Source organism: Pan troglodytes, chromosome 22 (genome assembly GCF_028858775.2).
Source record: "Pan troglodytes isolate AG18354 chromosome 22, NHGRI_mPanTro3-v2.0_pri, whole genome shotgun sequence".
Taxonomy (NCBI): domain Eukaryota; kingdom Metazoa; phylum Chordata; class Mammalia; order Primates; family Hominidae; genus Pan; species Pan troglodytes.
Window position 1 is genome coordinate 34512831 of NC_072420.2, and position 23042 is coordinate 34535872.

The 23042-nt window shown below is 41.3% G+C and overlaps 1 protein-coding gene across 9 annotated transcripts in view; it reads left to right on the forward strand.

Moving 5' to 3' along the window:
* ITSN1 (intersectin 1) overlaps window positions 1–23042 on the forward strand; it is a 257189-nt gene that overhangs the window by 161794 nt on the left and 72353 nt on the right. For 5 of the 9 annotated variants that reach the window (XR_001715152.4, XM_016947143.4, XM_016947144.4 and 2 more), the window contains 6 exons: window positions 6498–6745; window positions 9455–9614; window positions 13814–14019; window positions 14788–14870; window positions 18714–18880; window positions 22037–22082. Coding sequence is in view for 8 of the 9 variants with exons in the window: in XM_016947143.4 (XP_016802632.1) it covers window positions 6498–6745; window positions 9455–9614; window positions 13814–14019; window positions 14788–14870; window positions 18714–18880; window positions 22037–22082 (910 nt within the window). In the remaining variant the exon portion in view is untranslated. The remainder of the gene's footprint in view (window positions 1–6497; window positions 6746–9454; window positions 9615–13813; window positions 14020–14787; window positions 14871–18713; window positions 18881–22036; window positions 22083–23042) is intronic. The other 4 variants (XM_016947145.4, XM_016947146.4, XM_024352352.3 and 1 more) reach the window with 1 other exon arrangement.

The following is a 23042-nucleotide window of genomic DNA, read 5'->3' on the forward strand; positions in this document are numbered from 1 at the left end:
TAATATGTTCGATTTTTAGAAGTCTAACAATGTGACAGTGTTTTTTAATGTAGGCAGTCTTAGCCTTAAAAATATTTTGCTTTTAGAAAAACTTAGCCTGGTTTTATCCAAAACTATAATTTTTCATGGTTAACAAAAATTTAATGTGGTACCTTGTATATAGCACTATTCTCAGTGCTGTTGATAATAGAAAATTATCAAGTCTGCCATTCATATGTTTAAAATCTTTTTAGAGAAATCTAGAGAAACACATGAAAAGGCCAACATGTGATGAAGTTCTCAATAAACATTCACTAACTCTGCTAGGAATTTAAAAGAGGAGAGGAATCAGTGTAAAGTGATGTGCTCAGGGAAGACCAAATGCTTTCAATTGAGTTTGACCTTGATGGCTAAGGCTTAGATGCTTAGAAAATACATGGCCTCTCTTGATCTGGAACTCCCAATACTTGGAGGGTGAATTAAATCAAATTTGACATCCGTAACATATTAGTAGAACATAAGAAACGAGAAGACCTATGCTCACTGCTGTTTTGTTGAAGTTTATCTTGAGAACACAGGCTGAGTGTCTAAATCAGTACAATCTTTTGGCTTTCATGGGCCACATTGCAAGAATTGTCTTAGGCTGCACATAAAATACACTAACACTAATAATAGCTGATGAACTTCAAAAAAAAGCTTGCAAAAAAATCTCATAATGTTTTAAGAAAGCTTACGAATTTGTGTTGGGCCTCATTAAAAGCTGTCCTGGGCCACATGCAGCCAGTGGGCTGCGGGTTGGACAAGCTTGGTTTAAATGCTTATCCTTGGACTGGTACAGGCCTGAATGCATCCAGATTGCTGAGGGAGCTTCCAAAAAATAACCATGCCAGGGCTCATCCCCAGAGATTCTGAGAACTCTACTGCATATACAGCCTTCAGAAGTGTCTGACCAGGTGGTTCTGTTAGGGAGTCAATTTCAGGAACCACTGATCTAACCTAATCTCTTTTTCACGTCAGGACTAATCCTAAATCATTTCTAGAAAATATCCTCTTAAAAATATCCAAAGAAGAATGGACTTCTTTAGTAGTTATCAGTCATTAGCCAGTCAGTTCATTCTGGAAATTGTTTGTCTTAGTGTTACTCTTATAACAATTTTTAACTCATTCTTTTCCTTTTCTTCTCCTGACATTTTTTTAAATGTAGCCAACAATACCTTTTTCCTCTACCTTCCATAGATTTCCATAGATTAAACATCAGAAAGTATCTCATTTAGTAACAACTGGCCATAATATCACTGCAGTTTTGAGGGACCAGTATACACGATTACAGGGTTGGCTCAAATCTGGCCCAATCAATGCCTGTTTTATAATAAAGTTTTATTGGAACACAGCCAGGCTCCTTCATTCACATATTGTGTGCTACAGTGGCGGATTTGAGTAGTTGCAACAGAGGTGAAATTTGCCAACCTCCAAGTTGGAGCTTTAGAAAGAGTTTTTTTGTTTGTTTATTTTTTGTTTTTGAGACGGAGTCTCGCTCTGTCGCCCAGGCTGGAGTGCAGTGGCGCGATCTCGGCTCACTGCAAGCTCCGCCTCCCGGGTTCACGCCATTCTCCTGCCTCAGCCTCCCGAGTAGCTGGGACTACAGGCACCCGCCACCACGCCCGGCTAATTTTTTTGTATTTTTAGTACAGATGGGGTTTCACTGTGTTAGCCAGGATGGTCTCAATCTCCTGACCTCAGAAAGAGTTTTAAGGCCGGGCGCGGTGGCTCACGCCTGTAATCCCAGCACTTTGGGAGGCCGAGGTGGGCGGATCACAAGGTCAGGAGATTGAGACCATCCTGGCTAACACGGTGAAACCCCGTCTCTACTAAAAATACAAAAAAAAAAAAAAAAAAAAAATTAGCCGGGCATAGTGGCGGGCGCCTGTAGTCCCAGCTACTCGGGAGGCTGAGGCAGGAGAATGGCATGAACCCGGGAGGCGGAGCTTTCAGTGAGCCGAGATCGCGCCACTGCACTCCAGCCTGGGCAACAGAGCGAGAATCCTTCCAAAAAACAAAGACTTTTAATATCCTCATCTAGGAATCTGGGGAGAAACCTTATATTTCAAAACCGGCAAATCCATGGAAAATGTTTTACTACCTGCACTCCTCAACACATCCCATGCAGCCACTGTCAGCTGGTCTTAATACACAGGCTAAACCTGTTTGCTACACTTGTTTATCATGTTCTATGAGGGGAAAAAGGAATTTCTGCTTCCCCCCTTTGTGACAAGGTCAGAGATTTTAGAAATATTAATCTTACCTAATGAAGATGGCAGCCATGGAGCATATAAAAATTGAGAAAAGAGGTGTAATATCATCAGCCTTTGCCAAACGGACTTGAAGCTGAAGTGGCTGCTGTGTATATTTGACTGTTGCATCAGCGAGCTACAATATATAGTGTGTAATTACTAACATTTAATAGAGCAGCTCTGTAACATAGTCCCAGAAATGTGAGCAATATCTGGTGTTTGTACTTCACTTAAATGATGTTTCACTAGAATTACCCCCAAATACGTTGGGGTGTTACAGTGTGCCTGATAAATGAAATTGTATTGAGACCAAAATTGTTAATAATAACATCTCCCTTATAGCCCCCAGTAGGTAAATGTACATTGTGTAAAAGTCCACGTTGGAAACAGTCATATTACAAAGCAGTTTGTGTTCCTACTTCTTGGTCTGCCATAATCTTATGTTTTCCAAAATTGGATTGGCATTTTGGGTAGTTTTCCAAATCCAAGAAGAAATATTTTTCATTTTCATATGTTGACCTTTGTGCCCTTTCTAAGTGGTTAATTTAATTTAGGTGTTAAGAATGAAAGTCTCTTACATCCCCTGAACCTTAAAATGTAATAATTTATTAAAATTGATGTATACTTGTAAGAGTAAATTAACTTAATTGAGACTGTTATTTGGGGGGCTGTTGAGACCAACAGATTTCTTTGCTTAAAAGTGAAATGCTGATTTCACTGTTATCCTTAGGGATGGGAGAAGCTCTTGCTTATGGGGATAAGAGGCTGATATGGCCCCCTCCTTCACTCCTAGGTGTACACTGCACCAGCAGGCTTTCTATCACATCTGAGGACAGGCTGGGTGTTATCAGTTTACTGGAGGGGGAGGACATTTCCCCAGGGCTTCAGGTCGCATTCCAGATGTCCACCAGTGTCTCGCTCTGTTACTCAGGCTGGAGTGCCGTGGTGTGATTTTGGCTCACTGCAACCTCCGCCTCCCGGGTTCAAGCAATTGTCCTGCCTCAGCTTCCCAAGTAGCTGGAATTACAGGCATGTGCCACCACGCCCAGCTAATTTTTGTATTTTTTGTAGAGACAGGGTTTCACCAGCCTGAAACTCCTGACCTCAAGTGTTCCATCCACCTTGGCTTCCAGAAGTGCTGGGATTACAGGAGTGAGCCACTGCACCTGGCCTAAAAGTCTTATTAACCAGTCAATACCCTGTGTTTCAAGGGAGTGACAATAGATCATGGGACATAATTAAGCAAAGCAGCTGACCTTTGAGGAGGTCCAAAATGAGCAGACGAGTAGGAGTTCCCGTCGATCAAGGGATCCACTTGAGCCCCTAAAGGATTGCTTATGGCAAGAAGGTAAACCTAGAGGGAGCAGAGGACCAGGCAGTTAGAGCAGGGAACTCCTGAACAGAGAAGCAGATTGTTACCTAGAGTGAAGGTAAAGTCAAGACCAGGCTTTTAGAACAGGACAGAAGCCCAAGTAAGAGAACTACAGCGCAACATCAGAGCTGGACAGCAGAAGAGAGAATTTTAAAAAAATATCTGGCCTGGCACGGTGGCTCACGCCTGTAATCCCAGAACTTTGGGAGGCCTAGGCAGGCAGATCACTTGAGGTCAGGAGTTCGAGACCAGCCTGGCCAATATGGTGAAACCCCATGCCTACTAAAAATACAGAAATTAGCCAGGCGTGGTGGCGGGCACCTGTAATCCCAGCTACTCAGGAGGCTGAGGCAGGAGAATTGCTTGAACCCAGGAGGCAGAGGTTGCAGTGAGCTGAGATTGTGCCAGTGTACTCTAGCCTGGGTGACAAGAGTGAGACTCCATCTCAAAAAAAAAAAAAAAAAAAAAAAAAAAAAAACTAACACTTTTAGTATGCCAGGCATTGGTGTAAATATTTGTCAGTCCTCACAGTGAGCATTATAATAAGACAGGTATTTTTATTATCCCCATTTTACAGATGAAGAAACTGAGGTGCCACGAGATTAAACTTGCCCAAAGTCAACCAGTTAATAGATTGTAGAACTAGCTCCTAAATTGAGACGGTCTAACTGCAGAGCCCTATTCTTGATCATTACACTTTGCAGTCTTGACACTAAGTTATTGTGTGTTTGGCTCAAGCTCCTAACCCACTCCTGCCTGACATCACCTTTGGTCCTAGAATCAAGGTGGCTGATCTTGACTATTGAACCTACTGAGAAGTCTGGCAGGACCTGGCTTGGATAGAGACAGCCATGTTTCCAGTGTGGAGCAAAGTTATAATGTGTCACCATATCACCAAAATGTACACAGGGAAGGAAAGACATCTAGCCATTTGAGTTTAGCATAAAAGAAGATCCAAATGGGGGAAAACTTATCTTAAATCCTCATCTAGAGAAACAGTTGGGGCTGCCCAGAAAAAGAACAGTAAGAACAAAACAATGACTGGAAAGTGGCTAGTGTGTTCATGTGGGTGTAAGTGTGAGCAGAAATGATAGAACTGTGAAGCCAAAAATTCAACCTTTGGAAGTGTTATTGCATTTTATACAAGGGAACTCCTTTTTTGGTTGTTTGGAGAATTCTCAGCTTTAGAAATTGCTTTTATCTGTGACAATAAAGATTCCCTAAAGTGGAGCAGCAAGCAGGCATCCCCTACTTTCTGAATATATTGTAAATAACAGGTAGAATTCAGTAGTAAGCCTTGCCTTGCATTCTGTTTTCTCCACCTCTACCCCAAACATTTGTTAATTCAAATAAGCTAATAAGTATTGAACCCTATTACTCACTGTCCACTGAGTACATACAGATAGATGTTTGGTTTGTTTAATGTAATCATTTTTTGCTTTATTTTTAATTAATTTTTACTGAATACTTGAATGGATTAGATAACTGGTATTTTTGTCAGATTTTTCCAAAATCGTTGTTAAGACCCTGCCTACTCATGTCTGATTTCTAAGAAGCAACTTTAATTTCCAGTGAAGTGTTTGATGTTTTACTCCTTAGGCAGCATAGGAAGGGGTAAAAATAAGATATAAGGTTTCATAAGATAAGACCCTTATAAGAATTATAGTAATCAAAATAAATTTTTTTTTTTTCGAGACGGAGTTTCACTCCTGTTGCCCAGGCTGGAGTGCAATGGCATCATCTCAGCTCACTGCAACCTCCGTCTCCTGGGTTCAAGCGATTCTTCTGCCTCAGCCTCCCGAGTAGCTGGGATTACAGGCATGTACCACCATGCCTGGCTAGTTTTGTATTTTCAGTAGAGACGGGGTTTCGCTATGTTGGTCAGGCTGGTCTCAAACTCCCGACCTCTGGTAATCCCCCGCCTCAGCCTCCCAAAGTGCTGGGATTACAGGCATGAGCCACCGTGCCCAGCCAAAAAATAAATTTCCCAATAGCAAATGTGATTTTCCTTCAAAGTCATTCTCCTGTTGCTCATAAAATAGTAGGGACAACTCGTAAAGAAAAGTAGAATCGTTTTGGCCATTTTGGATGATCCATTTGAGTCAGAATTAAAATGCAAACCTTAAAAGCATTTGGCGTAATAAATGGCCTCTGTGAAATTTTTAAACAGTATAATCCTGGATTTTCCTGTGCACTGAATATGCAAGTTAAATTTATACAAAAGAAAACTACAGGACCTTAATACAATTGATTATTGCTGTAAATAATGACTTCCTTAATTTTCTCATCATGTGTCTGTGGAGCTTTTAAATGCCTAAACACAGCAGCAGTCAGCTTTGCTTCCCGCGGAAACCATTTAAGGCCATGGTTTTTTTTTTAAATCTTCCTTGTCCTTATACTGAATAAATACTAGTTAGTTATTGGAGGTTTTCAGAGTACTGAATTTATATTGATTGCACCCTTTGCTTTCAACTTTAAGTAATAAACTCAAGTCAAATTATTTTTAATAATGACATGACTTTCTGATGAAGCCTGTTAAGTCACTTCCCAAATCAAAATATTTAAATTACATGCCTCAGGACTCCAGGCACTTTGTCTCAACTGCCATTATTAGGACAGTTATGGGGTAAGGCTTTTTTAAAAAGTGCAGAGAATAAGAGCTTGAATTATAGTGCATTTTTTTTTTCAGCATTACTGCTTAGACTCTTTTCCCAGACACTTGGACTAAGATGAAGAGATTCCTATGCCATGTGTCAATCTAAAGAGGGCAGAGGCTTGGGACTTCGCTCTAGTTGGGTGCTGGGTCTATTCAGGGGTTAATTTAGTTCTACTTAAAGTTGTGACTTTTTCCACAGGTGGATGAAAGCCAAACTGGAGAACCCGGCTGGCTTGGAGGAGAATTAAAAGGAAAGACAGGGTGGTTCCCTGCAAACTATGCAGAGAAAATCCCAGAAAATGAGGTTCCTGCTCCAGTGAAACCAGTGACTGATTCAACATCTGCCCCTGCCCCCAAACTGGCCTTGCGTGAGACCCCCGCCCCTTTGGCAGTAACCTCTTCAGAGCCCTCCACGACCCCTAATAACTGGGCCGACTTCAGCTCCACGTACGTGTTGGTGGGCTCTTTCTGATGATTTTTGAAATCCCAATTTGATCATTCCCCCCACCCCCCCCCCCCGCCTTAACTATTTTCATAGTCTTGGATTGTCCTTCTATGTGAGGGAGCTGGCTCATTTTCAGTACTCCTTTCTCTGGCTGGCGAATTGGAGATTACAGTCCCTGAACTGGATTTAATGATATCATTGTCTAACAGTGACTTACCATGGTACAAAATGAAGCCTGTTATCTTGTTTTGTTCAATAATGTATTTGTATCTATCATTCTTGTGGAAGAAATGGAGAAATACAGTTTCCTAATAATCTGTTTTGACATCCATGTCAGTCAGCAAATTTTCAGAGTTATTTCCTGCATGCAAATAGCACTTTTTTTTTTGCCAGGCAGAAGCAAAAATTGAATTCAGTCATGTGGTTCTGAATAAGATAGAAAGCTGTTTCCTTTAAAGCTTTCCACTTTCATTAATCTTATACAAATGTATAGTAGAATGAAGAGGTGTTTGCACTTGGCCACGGTTAGTTCTGTGCCCTGGTTCATCAGGAAATGGCATTTTAAAAACTGTGTGTAAGCAGAGGTTTGAAATGATAGATGAAACTGTTGTTCAGACTTCCAGTTATAGGGCCATGACCTAGATGAGCAATTGTCTAAAAATATTTTATACTAGGATACAAGTATGAGTGATTTGAATAAGAAGTGTTTAAATTTTTTTTTCAAGTCTAATCATCTTTCAGAAGAAACAAATTGAAGGCAAGGAATCCAGATGTATTGCTGGAGAAGGATCAGATGGAACAAATAGAGGGAAGAAAGAATAATTACCCAGGGCGGGAGGAAGTGGAGGGAAGGATGTAAGGAATAGCAAGTTTTTCATACTTTATTTTCACATAAAAGGCTGAAGGCGCTAAAGAAGGTCCCCTCATCTAATCTCTGCTTTAAGAAAAAAATAGCCTTCCATTAGCTTGACTTCCAAGTTGAAACTTTTCCTTACTCTTTTGGTCTTGACTGAAAAGTTCTGAGTTTTTAAACTAAAGCTTAGGCTAAAATAGAAGACTAATACCATATTTTCCAGGATTTGTTTTGCTGGGGATCAAATCAGTATGCCTCTTCTTCAATATATGTATGGTGTGCAGTTCTCTTGCTATAATTATGGGCACCTTATTTTCCAAATGAAAAATCAGGAATTATTTTGATTTTCAGATTTGTTTGTATATCTTATAAGGATGTAAAAAGTAAATTGCCTTTAGATCTGCAGTCACACAGACATGTTTATCTAAAATTATTTATTATTATTTATTATTATTATTTTGAGACAGGGTCTCACTTCATCACCCAGGCTGGAGTGCAGTGGCATGACCGTGGCTCACAGCAGCCTTGACCTCCTGGGCTCAAGCAGTACTCCTGCCTCAGCCTCCCAAGTAGCTGGGCCTACAGGTGCATGCCACCATGCCCAGCTAATTTTTAAGTTTTTTGTAGAGATGAGGTCTCACTATGTTGCCCAGGCTGGTCTTGAACTCCCGAACTCAAGTGATCCTCCCGCCTTGGCCTCCCAAAGCGCTGGGATTAGAGGTATCAGCCACCATGCCCAGCCTATTTATCTAAAATTATTAAAATCACAAAACTAGAACTGTCCCTGGGACCCAGGACAACTGGTTGCTGTCAGGATGCCACTTGTAATTGCTGTGGCATCTAGGCATACTACCAGGTACTTGCTGTAGAGTGCATGGGTCTGAGAAATGGTGTTGAGAAGCTCCAGCTCCATAGGTGGCATGTAGCTTTTTTTTTTTCTCATTTAACTATTGTTATTACAAATGATAATGATCATGTGAGGATGTTTCTCTGGGGCTTTGCAGTTATAGAGTATTTCCCTAGCCTGTATTTCATGTACCCTCACAACTAACCTTAAGTGGCACAGTATTGTTCCCATTTTATCAATGAGGAAATCAAATGCCTTTTCCTCTCCTCCTTGTTCTTTTATTTATTTTTCTTTTTGAGACAGAGTCTTGCTCTGTCACCCAGGCTGGAGTGCAGTGGCGTGATCTCAGCGGCTCACTGCAACTTCCACCTCCCAGGTTCAAGCAATTCTTGTGTCTCAGCCTCCCAAGTAGCTGGGATTACAGACTCAATGCCACCACACCCAGCTAACTTTTTTTTTTTTCTTTTTGAGACAGAGTCTCACTGTGTCATCCAGTCCAGAGTACAGTGATGCGATCCTGGCTCACTGCAACCTCTGCCTCCGAGGTTGAAGCATTTCTCCGTCCTCAGCCTCCTTAGTAGCTTGAATTACAGGGGTGCGCCACCACACCCAGCTAATTTTTGTATTTTTAGTAGAGACGGGGTTTCACCATGTTGGTCAGACTGGTCTCGAACTCTTGACCTCAGGTTATCCAGCCACCTCGGCCTCCCACAGTGCTGGGATTATAGGCATGAGCCACTGTGCCCAGCCTCCTCCTTGTTCTTTCACTGTAGAAAGCCACATAAGTATACTAGGTTTGTGTTGCACAGGCTCATTGGTTGCCATCTTTTTCTTTTTTCTTTTTTTCCTCTTTTATTTATTTATTTATTTATTTTTGTACTTTACTGTGGGTAAAAAGCTGGCATATTAGGGAGTGCTTGCTTTTTTTTTTTTTTTGGTACTTTACTGTGGGTAAAAAGCTGGTATGTTAGGGAGTGCTTGTTATTCATGGTGTTGTGCTTTTCCCTCCAGGTGGCCCACCAGCACGAATGAGAAACCAGAAACGGATAACTGGGATGCATGGGCAGCCCAGCCCTCTCTCACCGTTCCAAGTGCCGGCCAGTTAAGGCAGAGGTCCGCCTTTACTCCAGCCACGGCCACTGGCTCCTCCCCGTCTCCTGTGCTAGGCCAGGTAAAGGCAGCCAGTGAGAGTGTGAAGACTTAGCATGCTATCTAGTGCCAAAAACTTCAGCAAATGCTTTTTGGCAATGTCATTTTGAAGCAAGCCTTGTTATATGTGTCTTGGTTGGCTGGCAGTATGGGAATCCAGTGCAGGAGCCAGAAATCTGCTGTGAATAGTTGGGAGTTGGGGGTGGGGGTGGGACACAGTCAACTTCTCCTGCCTGGGTTGATGAAGGAAGCTTCATTGCAGAAGTGGCACTTGAGCTGCATCTTGACCAGTGGGTAAGATCTTAGTAGAAAATGGAGAGAGCCTGCCTGTCAGACAGAAACTGCTGGGAAGGCTCGAAGGCAGACAGTCAGAATGTATTTAAGGAAAATCACGTACCCCTCCATTTGTCTAGACCATTGAGTTTTTTTTGGAAAAGGTAGACCAATTAAAGGTTAATGGGAGGCTCTGAAATGCCCTGCTCGGAAAGAATAATGTCTGAAAGGATAAAGGTGGTTATTCTGAATAGTTCTCTTTTGCTTAATACAATAATGATAAAATACTCAAATTTCTATCAATAATCATGCCAAACAGCAAGTACCCATCTGGGAGGCACTGGAGGTTCCAGCATCATTTCTGATCTGAGAACACCCAGATGGAACACAGGGTCTAGGCAGATCCATCTGGAGGAGCGGTGTGCAGGAAGATTAGAGTGGAGGGCCGGCAGGGCAGTGCCACCAGTCAGGGGGCTGTTGGTGTCACCCAGCTGAGACCTAGGGCAGGCCTGGACCCAGCTGAGTTCATGTTCACCAAGTAGGGAGGTGCCGGTGGAAGCAGAAGAGGCGAGCACGTGGGAGAGACTGCAGAGGAGAGTGAAGAGGTTGGAGTCACAATGCCTATGGGAGCCGAAGGAAAGGAAAGAGGGCTGGGTTTGAGAATAAGGGCCCACCTTAAAGCAGGAAGGGAGAAAGGCAGAAAATGAAATGAATGCGCAGTTAAAGGGAAGAGTTGTGTTTTAGTTGTGTTGAGTTGAAGGTGAACGTGGGACCCTGTCTGGCAGGCTGTCGGAATATAGATCTGGAGGGTGGAAGAGAGCACGAGACTGGGATTATAGATTGGAGCCATTCCCATAGAGAACTTTATCGGATATCAGGAAATGTGTGAGGTCATCCAAGGAGAGGGAATACAGGGAGAAAATAGCAAATCCACAGGCACGTGTGTGTTCTGTGGTCTGGAAGAAGAAGAGGAGCTACTCAGCAGGAAATGGTACTTTCCTTTGCATCTGTCCTAGCTCAGCATTTAGCATGTGTCACATGCTCAGTTAACAGTAACTCAGTGATGGGGTGGGGGTTTGTTCCAGAGAGTGGAGGTGGGGGAGGGGAGGTTGCTTATGTTACTAAGTACCGTGGTCAGGGCAAAGAAGAGACCATTCATTGTGACAGGTAGAGCTTTGTAACCTGGGAAGGAGAAGGATGAAACCACACTGCAGGGGCGTAAAAGGAAATGAGCAGCAAGAAAGTGGAAAGATCTGCAAAAGGAAAGAGAAGGACCAGAGTGGAGGGGCCTCGGGAAAGCAAGAACCAGCCATGTTGCCAGTGGAGATGGGAATGGAAAAGTGAAGTGTCAGAGGATATAGTTGGTATAAGGCAGAAAACATTAAAAGCACAGAAAAGACAGGAGTCTTTTTCTTCTGGGTGAGGGAGAGTGAAGAGATTGGAGAAGATAAAGCCAAGAAAAATGTTCAAGTTGGGCTGCATGATATTGTTCTCAGTGAGGAGGGAGCCTGGAGGGGCTGCGGAGTGTAGAAGAGGTTTGGGAGCAGGCGAATGAGGGATCCGACAAAGAAGAATGAAGAATTGGGCCGGCGCGGTGGCTCATGCCTGTTATCGCAGCACTTTGGGAGGCAGGCAGGTCACCTGAAATCAGGAGTTCGTGTCCAGCCTGGCCAATTTGGTGAAACCTCATCTCTACTAAAAAAAATAAATAAATACAAAAATCAGCCAGGCATGACGGTGGGCGTCTGTAATCCCAGCTACTTGGGAGGCTGAGGCAGGAGTATCACTTGAACCTGGGAAGCGGAGGTTGTGGTGAGCTGAGATCGCACCACTGCACTTCAGCCTGGGCGACAGAGCAAGACTGAGTTCTCAAAAAAAAAAAAGAAGAATTGCCTGGCTTAATTTAACCTGAGTCCGTAATAGATCATTGCACATTGCCTCAGCTTTCTCTAGCAATGCTTCACAGCTTGGGACTAGGAATAATAATAGTTATATAGCTCACCACTGTTATTTCTATCATAGCAATACTGTGCATGGATCTTGCTAAACTTCCTTCCCCCTCCCCACCTACACACATCTTACATTACCATGGGATTGCTAAACTTTAATAGCCTTTTGGAGAAAGTATCATCTCTACTTTACAGATGTGGAAATCGAGATTCAGAGAGATTAAACAGTTGCCAAAGCCAGAAAATTAGTAAGTGACAGACCTGGGATTCAAACCCAGAGTCCACGTCCAGCCCAGGCTGGGGTCATTAGGGCCCATCAATGTGAAAAGGTTGACAAAGCAGACACGGGGAAGATTTCTCAGGGGGAGAGATTCTGAAATACCAGTGAGGGCACAGTTGAAAGGCCAACCCTGGGGTCCATACGTAGAGAAATCAGTGAAGTGGCGGAGAGGATTAGACAGTGCAGAAGGGCTGTGGGATGAGGAGCTACGCGGGCAGCAGGTCCACTGCAAGAGGGGGAAAATGGAAGGTCGAGAATATACAATCTTAGGGGTGTTCGAAATCCAGGGAAACCCCCTCAGCTCTGAGAGACTTGAAGGAGTGAATGTACAGCTAAGTGGAAGGAAATAGGATAGGGATGTTGTGGGTTTAAGAAGGCAAGAACCCATGAAGACCAGGAATTAGAGGTTATCAACATAGATGCTGAAACTATTTGACCTGTTGTAAATTCTCTGCTCATCAGACATAATCATAACTTAATGTCAGTATAATATAAATAACTTCTAAAGGCATGTACAAATTGGTTCTGAAGTAACTCTCTCTAGGCATTATCTTTTGTTCTTGTCCATTCATATATATGATTGAAAGTTGGTGTTTCATTTTTTACTAAATGCTTTAAGATACTGTAATGGTTTAATGCTATAGCTTAAAAGATAATAAATGCCTCACCCTGCCTTTCCAGCCTGACTTCCTCCTCCACCCCTCCATGAGACTAGGCCACATGCAGCCCCGGATTGTGCTTCTCTTCCCGGACCCCCTGCAGTGTTCCACCTCGAGGCTTTTGCCCATGCTGCGCCCTCGGCCTGGAGTGCCCTTCCTCCGAAGCCCTAGCTGTCAAAGTCCTTCTCATCCTTCAAGGCCCATCTCAGATGCTGCCCCCTCTGTGAAATTTACGCTGATGCCCCCAGGCAGAATTCATCCCTGTTTTCTCTTTATTCCTGCAGTGAATAGTAGGAACTCCTTTTTAGTATATTTCATTCTGCCAGGTGGTACACTTGGTTGTTTTTATCTCTGTCTTCCCCATTACTTGTGAGTTACCTGCTAGTAATACTGCCCATCTTTATAGTGCTTTGTGGTTAATAAAGTGCTTTTCCCTAAATTATTTGGGGGAGGCAGAGGCTGTTTTTTTCATCTTTGTAATCTCATGGGGCAGTGCATGTAGATGTACAATAAATGGTAATTACAATGAATTTATGCTAACCAAATCCCTGTTTTCTCTGAAAAGGAACTAAAACAAGCATAATCCAGATAGGGCCTATTTCCCTGGGTCTACCTAATCTAAAATGCCAGTTAATGATCTCATGATAGTTCATAGAATGTCTGCTCCACTGTTAATCCTCCACTAAAAATGCCAGTCAAATTGGAAATGGGGAGGTGTCCCGGGCAACTTGAGAGTGAAAATAGAACCAAAATATAAAGGGCACACAGCCAGATGCAACAGAATAGTTGTGACCTCCTGGCTTTTTGAAATAGAGAGTTCTAGATGGTCAGACAATGACTTTGTGAAGAGGCTGGCAGGCTTTGGCCTCCACTTTTGGAAATAAACAATTGTTGGGAAACAGTGAAGCATCCAGCCCTCCTGCTGTGCTGCCTCAGGGCCCTTTGTGGCTGTGTGTGCTTGTCTGGCCTGTGCTTGTTGGAGAGGTGCCATGCTCACGTCTGCCCTAATTGATAACAAACCGCAACATAACGAGAGGTCCTTTATGTTATTCCACACAAGGGTGAAAAGGTGGAGGGGCTACAAGCTCAAGCCCTATATCCTTGGAGAGCCAAAAAAGACAACCACTTAAATTTTAACAAAAATGATGTCATCACCGTCCTGGAACAGCAAGACATGTGGTGGTTTGGAGAAGTTCAAGGTCAGAAGGGTTGGTTCCCCAAGTCTTACGTGAAACTCATTTCAGGGCCCATAAGGAAGTCTACAAGGTATTTTTGTATTTATCTGCTTGTATTTGATGAAAACAATATTAGGCGTTATATTACTATTTGCACTAGTTAAGATTCACAGACAGGAGTTGCGGGATTAGTTTGTCTTCTAGATCTTTTAACTGCAAAAGTTAGAGTATATAGAGTACCAAAAGGGAGCCTCTTATAGATAAGTGCATTCTTTCTTCTCTCATGAAAACCTATGTGCCTTGTTTTTCATTGCCTTATGCAAGAAGGAATTCAGCTCTGAGACCTGGAACACTCTTGTGCATTAGTTGGAGATTATGACTCTCTTTATGCTTATTACCCAGTGCTGTACCAGATATATGTGAATACTTGGAAACCCAAAGGATCTGGGGAAATGATCAGAAGGACTTAATTGTCTTTTTCATTAGGGTCTTATAGCATGGAACCTAAGGTTGTTAATTCCTCCAACCATATTGATGTTCAAAACAAATTATGAGCTTTAAAAGGATGAAAATAGCAAAAATATTCAGTGAGCATCTCTCAGTCAGTCATGCCTTGAAATAAACTAGTACATAAGCCATGTGTCCAGTATAGCAAAGTGCTGAAAAATAAGAATGCGAGCTTAGAGTCATGCCTCTGTAGTACCTTATTATGTGTTTTTAACCTAGCTAAGTACAACTATTTCAGCTGTGGGTCGTTTAAAGTTTTAAAAGTTAAGCAGTTTTAACAGAAAAATCAGTGTCATTGTACGATTTTCTTTGAAGATAAAAATTAAAATACTCTCTTCTTCCGTTATTGCAGCATGGATTCTGGTTCTTCAGAGAGTCCTGCTAGTCTAAAGCGAGTAGCCTCTCCAGCAGCCAAGCCGGTCGTTTCGGGAGAAGGTGAGGGCCTGAGTTGTATTATGTTCTTCAGAAGGGTCAAGGACATTGTGTAAATGTTTGAAATGAGATTGAATTTCATCTTAAGATAGACTGCATTTATGATCAGTATATTAAACTACAGTAAAATGTAAGTTTAGCTCTTTACAGAATCGGAGTACTTCATGGAAAATACTGTCAGGTATATTAATCATCAAAAACTGAATTTTCTAATTATATTTTATTATAAGCCCTTTGACTTTTAAAAGAGACCCATTCAGTTCACTAAGAATCAAGTTTTCCGAGCATCTCTATAGCTAAACTATGGTCATTGCTTCACCTAACATAGTCTAGTCTCATCTGACTTCATAGATAAGTATTTCGTTTTAAAAGTAACTACACAGACCACTAGAGTTCTCATAGTAACGTGAATGCCATCTGTACCATCCCAAATGAAACTGAAACTCAATTTCTGTGCTCCATGAAAACAACCAAACCAGACAATTTAGGACTAAAAAAAAAAAAAATCATTTTGAGTATTTATTATGCAAATAATTGCCTTCTTTCTCAATCTCCACTTGGTGACATAATCCTAAATATTGTATGGATGCCAACTGAATAAAACTTAGGTAATTCAGGCCCTCATGGTAAAAATCTCACATCTTTTTTACATTCAATACAGCCATCATCACATCCTAACTGGAGAGTGCTCCCTGAGTTAGATGGGTTTTCTGTGTAGACGTCTGAGCAGTGTTGTAGTTAACAGATGCCATAACTAACCAATTCTATAGTAATTCTTTATGGGTTCCTTGAATACATTACAGGAGAATAGAATGTTCTATTTAGTTTGTCTGCCATAATGAGATTGTTACATTCCTTAGAAACCTTGCCCAGTGAAAAACAGAATTATTAAAACAGCTGTTTTAGGTGGAGACAGCAAGGATTAAGGTATAATGGTATTTCAGACTCACAGTAACAATGTTCTTTTTCCAAGAGGTTTTTTAAAGTAAGAATTTTTTTTTAGTTCATAGTATAGCTATAAAACCTTATCACTAAACAAATCCAGCATCTAATTTTTGCTATTACCATGAAAATGATTAACAGAGTTCCCTTTATACATTCTCATTATCTTAATGACTTTTTATCCACTGTTAGGGTAACAAGGCAAAAAGCTCCTTTAAACACCACATGCAGTCAGTTTAGTAAAAAGCAACTTATGCACCTCACCAAAAGATAAGAAAGAAAAAAACTTTGTTGTATTACATCCAATCAAGGCTCACTGGAGGGCTGGAGTTTGTATCTTGACTCACCCATCTAGTAACAGTATTATTTTGTTTATGCCTTAGCTTCCTTGTCTGTAAATTGGCCGTGATAACTACCCCTTGAGGTAGGAAATTATTACAAGGATAATGAGATAACATGCAGAAGGCTTTTAGAACAAAGCTCAGTAAATGTCTGCTACTTTTATGTCGTTTTTGCTTCATTCCCTGGATTAGTGATAAAGCCACATAAAGTATGAGCATCCTCATCCAATAGCAGTATGCAGGAATGTTTCTTTATTTGTTTTGAGACATGTACTGAGGCCTCAATAAATAGGTCACAAGTGAACCATGCGTGTACTTAAAATTGGGCAACATAATAGAGTTAAATTCTGATCTTAGTGTGTATTTATTACAGCCATTTTGAAATGACTTAGTTATTAGAAATATTTGGAAAGGTTGCTGGCTTTGTGAAGGGGTGGGAGGACATTAGAAATTCTGAGAAAAGCTATTTACATATATTAATGAGCCTTTTGTAAATACCACATTGAACATAATCAAATTTAAAGTAAACTGTAAACCAGATAAAATAGATGATTGGCTTGGGTTGCTTTTAAAATATTTAAAATATTGGCTTGGGGATGGCCAGTGCCCTCTGTGAAATGTCTCCTGAGAAGGGGTAGCTAAAGAGGAACCTCTGCCTATCCATCATCACGTTTCTGGGTTTCATTGTCACCCTAAAGCCACTCTCAGATGTCTTTGTGCAAGGCAGGCAGGGCAAGGCCAGCCTCAGTCTTCCCAGTCTCCTTTATATTTTATACTGCAATACCAAGTTCAGCCAGAGTTCATGTTTCTGAAGTTTCTTAAGCATTTGGAAAGTTACTTCAAAATTTGGATCAATTTTAAAGAAAGTAACTTTGAAGTTGAGGAATCACTGGGGAAAGTATTGATGGCCAAGGATCCTGTCTTAAATGGCCAAATATGATCTAAAGAACAGTAACAGGGAGCAAAATGAAAAGGGAAGGGTGAGAGTATGGAGAAGTCAGAAAAATGAGTCTGTTAATGAAGAAAGAATGACCCTATTAAAGCCACCAAACTTTGATTTCCTTGTGTGGGAAATCATTTTTCCAATTTTCACTGTGGAGGTATGTGTTACCAGCGCCTCAGGGCTAAAGACAGAGAGTCTTCTGTTTTCCCTGGGACGTTTGAATGACCTGTGTCTGCCGTGGGGCCCAGTGCTCTCCACCAGCAATTGCTGCTGGCCTCGGCGCTGACAGGTCAACACTGGCACTGAAGGAGGCCCTTGTTGCTCCAGGGGCTGCCCATGTGAGCACAAGAGTTAGAGGTTTTTGTGTTTTTGTCTGTTTGTTTTAGTTTTCATTAGTACCTCCTGCAGAGGCTCTGATAATCAACCGAAGGAGTTCTCCATAAAAAATTCCTGCCTCTTACTCAACACGAGGCTCAATATTAAAGGAACATCATCTGAGGTTTAGAGAGAAACATACATTGTCCATCATAAAAATGAACTTTTTGGGTAAATGGTGATTTTTCTGTTGCTTTAAAAAAATACATACAAAAGCCTAGGATAAAATGGAGAAAAAGGGGAAATAAGAAACCTGTGCATCTTTCTGTAAATCTTTTATCCTGTACCTAGAACCTCCATCCAGGATTTTGTGTCTGGTGATCTTTCTGAGAGTGTGATTTGGTTCTAAGCCTTAATAAAATCCACCAAGAGTGATGCAAAGTTCTACATCTAATTAAAAAGGAAAGTTTCTTCTGTAATGCACACCCTTCAAATTCAAGACATAAAGGAACATTAGTTCTTATCCTTTAAGACTAAATTACATGAATAATAAAATGTGATAAACTGTGATTTGTCTTTTTAACTTGTTGAAAGGCTTTCTGGGATTGGGTTAGACATTCCTTTTATCATCAGTCCTCTCTACCTGTTTGTGCTCTTGAATGACAACTAGATGCCCATTTTTAACTAAACAATATGTGTAACTCATTTTGTGTTCTAACAGCTTCCTATCATATTGTGTATATGGCACAATTAGGACATAAGTTTTCAGGCACTTCAATAATGAAAAGTATGTCTTATTTAATTTATGCGAAGGATATATGCTAACAATTTTTTAAAAACCTGTGATGTAGTACCCTCAAAACTGAAATACACATATTTAATATGCTTACCAAGAGCCTGCATATGAATGCATCTGACCCAATGCTCAGCACAGAGTAGGTATTATGTAACTCTTAGTTAAAAATAAATGTAAAAACCATTTTCATTCAAAAAGAAATCATGATGCTAAATGGTAGATCACTCTTAAATACTCAAGTGTCGGTAAACATGCAGTTGGGTTTTTTATTCCTGTGTCTGGGTCTTCCCAGGAATTGTCTCCCTGTCTGCAGCTACTGAACTTTTATGTGCACTGGGGGAATGTGGAGCCCAGGGCATTCTGCAGCTCTGTATTTTATCTGTGACTAGCTTCTCTCTTGAATGGATCTTGTCCTAACTTCCTTATTCGTAAACTTGCTTTTGCAAAGCTGTCTGGGATTTCTTTAAACAATCAAGCTCTCTCCGTATCTCAATATTTCTCCCCACCAGAATTTATTGCCATGTACACTTACGAGAGTTCTGAGCAAGGAGATTTAACCTTTCAGCAAGGGGATGTGATTTTGGTTACCAAGAAAGATGGTGACTGGTGGACAGGAACAGTGGGCGACAAGGCCGGAGTCTTCCCTTCTAACTATGTGAGGCTTAAAGATTCAGAGGTAAACCCACATTAACTGTTTCCTCTCCCTTTCTGTGCGGTGATTCTCTTTGTGGGGAGTCACGATGTTTGACAGTGGAACTTTGTTGGGTTTTGCTAAGTTCTGGAATGTGACAGTAAATCCAGTGTGACCTGTCATTGATCTTGTCATTTGGCACTGCGGAGTAAGCACTGGCTTCCCCCAAGCAGAATGCCATCAGGGCTAAGTGGAGGCTGAGTGTGATGGGGCTGGTCCGCATCAGCTGGGAGGATAATGTTCAGTATTAAGCTCTCTTCCTGCCTGTAACTGACTTACGCTTTGGAGTAAACTTTCTTGATTAGATCATTATGGTCATTGATTTTTAAATGCCCCAAGAATGATAGCAATATTTTGCCTGTATAAACAGAAGTATTCTGGTGGTAATCGCCCCAGAATATTGGATATTATTAGAAAGTTTTTAGAATTTCTGGTTTTGCCCACACAGTAGAAAGACACAAGATCTAAGGGATGGGTACACTTTTGGCTAGGCCTTAGAATCTCCGTTGATCAGGACTGAATTTAAGGCTGTTATCCGTATGAATTGGAAGTGCTTTCACTGTTGTTAAATAGAGCCCTAAAAATTTGATCGCATAAACTGTGGTCTTAAGATAGTGCAAGTTGAATGGAATGGTGGGGTGGACCTACCACAGAGTATGGGAGTCAGTCTTGTAGGAGCCACTTGCACGTTAGTGGAGAGTTTCAGGGTATAAATGGAGTCATTTAACAGATCCAATGCACATTTAAAAAAACCAACAAGAATTAACTCCTTTTTTTTTAAGCGTTGACAGTCAATTCACAGTTATTTTCTTTTTCTCCTCATACCTCCTAGGTACTGAGAGAGAAAAGGCTGGCAGGGAGCCTGTAGGGGCCGCTTTCTCAGGAGTGAGCAAGTGGACAAAGTTCTCTCTCTCTCTTTCAAATGCCAGTAGTAGAGTGTATACTGGGCTCTTACATGTGCGGCTCCGTGTGCTCGGAGCTGCTCTGGGGGCGAGGCTGGGCCTGGTGCCCTGCTCTAGGAGTCCTGCTCTTGGCCTGCTCACCTCTCCTGCAGCTCCCAGAAATGATTTTATTTGCTTGGGTTTTGTTTTTTTAAGGGGTGGCATTGTTTTGCTTTTTGGTTTTTCTTGCTGCGGTCTTGAGAGCAGCTAAGTGGAATTCCCATGGATGGATTTACTTAAGTCTGCCCACCCTTGGAGAATCTGGCAGAAGCCTGGAAGAAAGTAATTTTGCCCTGTGAGACAGCTGGCATATTGGACTTTTCAGACCTGGAAACAGAGAATTAAATTCTTCTCCAGGCCAGCAAGTCAAGTCCAATGAGAGTCATACAGATGATATTTCAGGGGAGTTGGGTAAAACACTAAAAGCCAAACTCAATTTCTACTACCGTGCATGAAAACTCTTAAAGTGACTTTACCTTTTGGATCAGTTAAAATACGAAAGCCATTACTTGTAATGTATTTTAATAAGTTACAGTTTTCTACTTTAATAAAACCATCCGAAATAAATTTTAGGAAAACACACAGTGACTTTGTTTTTTAAGGTAAGTGGAGTTGTAAGGTACTTTCTTAACCACAGTCTTAAATTATTAGCCACAGAAGAACTAGCAGTACTAGAAATTTTTAGATATACATCTAGCTATACTATTCAATAATAATGAAAAAAAAAATCTGAAAACTCAGCTCTTTCATCCTACTTGAATACAGAATTCAGTGTAAAAGCAAAATATCCGACCAAACTTAACACCAGACCCAGCTTCAGATACCAGAATTGACGTCTGGGCGTGGGGAGAGTTGTCCCATCCTGCTTCCCTTCTCTGTATGGGCAGGTCTGGGGGACTTTATAGGTGCAGGGAGGACAGAACATGGCCTTCTGAATCCATCTCAGCTTATGGGGCTGGCTGTGGTTTTTCAAAGGGAGCACACTGAAACTACTTGAACTCTAGGGTACTGCCAATTGCCTTGTTCTTTTTATGAAGTATAGGGAGTAGATTCTGAGCCTGTACTAGGAAAGTTAACTGGTCACTGGAGTCTTGTTTCATTGGTATTCCTTTTTTTGATATGCAGCCTATTGAAAAATAGTGAGAGATTGCTTTTGTATAACTTTGTTCGTTAATAAAGCAGAATCAGAGTAAAAATTTAACCTGAACTTTTCCTGGTAAATGGTTCTTAAATTTCAATAAGCAAAATAAAGAGACTGTAAGTTGTGTTCCTGGTAGATAAATGGCATATTTTTATTCTTTCAGTAACTCATGTTTTGTTTATTAAGCCTTTTGTTTTGTTTTAATTGGAATGCTTAATTTACTGCAAGATAGACTTCAAGCATAAATTAATTTAGAATAAAGTACTTTGTAACAACAGATTCCGTTCTGGCTCCTGTCCTGCCTCTCGTGGTCTCTGTTGCTGGCTTACTTGGCTGGTTTAAAATTCCATGAGTATCCCAGAGAGGAATTCAACCCCAGAGCACTTTTTAAACACTTGATAGTTGGGAAGAAATATGCTCTGCCTCTGTGCATTGATAGAGAAATTTCAGTGTATAAACGCGGTGAAATTGGGTGGAAAGGCCACACAGGACAGCCACTGCCTCTTTGGATAGAGAGGGGTGAATAGGATGGGGGAAGAGAGGTTCCAGTTGTCCCTGTTAGTTTTTTTAAAAAGAAAGCTCCTGAAGCAAATGTGCAAAATATTAATATTTTAATGTGTTAAAACCGGGTAGTAGGCTTGTGAGTTATATTCCCTGTACTTTTTATGTGTGAAATATTTCATAATTAGCCATGTGAAAATAAGTCCGAGCTTAGTGTTTAGGATGTAAACTAACAGTCTTCCTAGCCTGGAACCTCCTCTTAGATTTGATCAGGTCCGAGAAGTGCCTGTGCTCGGAGCCCTCTGGGCTCTTACAGGCCCCATACTCTGCTGTTTTTTTCTCCTATAGAAATGAGTAAAAGCCACATGTTTTAAAGTACTTATTTTTTTCCATGTTTTCCTGATCTATATCCTTGTGTCAGGTGATACAGTGCTGTGTTTTCCCAGAATGAAAAGTGGGGCTTTGGGGCTCAAGCGGGTTTGTATCATCATTAATCGTTTTTAAAGTTGCATGATCAAAACTTCAGCATGCAAATGAGACCTTTTGCTCTGTTTTAAGGGCTCTGGAACTGCTGGGAAAACAGGGAGTTTAGGAAAAAAACCTGGTAAGTTACAAACCCTGATGCTTACTTTTCAATGTTTTGAATGTAATTGATAGTTGCTCCCCATCTTTGTGTATTAGGGCCAGAAGCCTAAAATAAAAAGAATCTTTCCTAAGAGTGGTGAGAGTAAGTCCTTTCCTTGGAATCCATTAATAATTTTACTTGGTTATGAGATTTGTCTGTTGCTTCCCACATGAAGAGTGGAGACGTTACCTGACAGAATGTTCTCTTGGGTTGTCGAGAAATAATTCAGGTGAGGCCAGGCACGGTGGCTCATGCCTGTAATCCCAGCAGTTTTGGAGACCGAGGCAGGTGGATCATTTGAGTTCAGGAGTTTAAGACCAGCCTGGCCAACGGGGGAAACCCGGTCTCTACCAAAAAATACAAAAATTAGCCAGGCATAGTGGCATACACCTGTAATCCCAGCTACTCGAGAGGCTGAGGCGGGGGAATCACTTGAACCCGGGAGGCCAAGGTGGCAGTGAGCCGAGGTTGCTCCACTTCACTCCAGCCTGGGCGATAGAACAAGACTCTATCTCAAAAAATAAAATAAAATAAAGTAAAATAAATACATAAATAAATAATTCAGGCAAGATGCTGGGAAGTTATAATACATGGAGCTGTAGGATTATGGGCTCAGCTGCTTCTCCATCTTCCTCTTAGGCTTGGTTAGCCCTTTTTCATTTCATAACAATGCATTCCCAGGACACAAACAATGGGGAAGATTAGAGTGTAGGTCCCATTAATGTAGAAGCCATAGGATGGTTTTCCTCGGTACACATTGAAGGTACAAAATTGTAGTCATGACTGAATCCAAAGTGTTTTAGTTTATTTCAGTAAAATCACATGTGCTATAAATAGCACGAAAAAGAAAAGAAAGAAGCGGATGTGAAATAATACGGTTTCTGTGGTACGTCTTCCTGGTCTAGGTCATTTGAACTTTTTTGCTATCATATTCTTAGG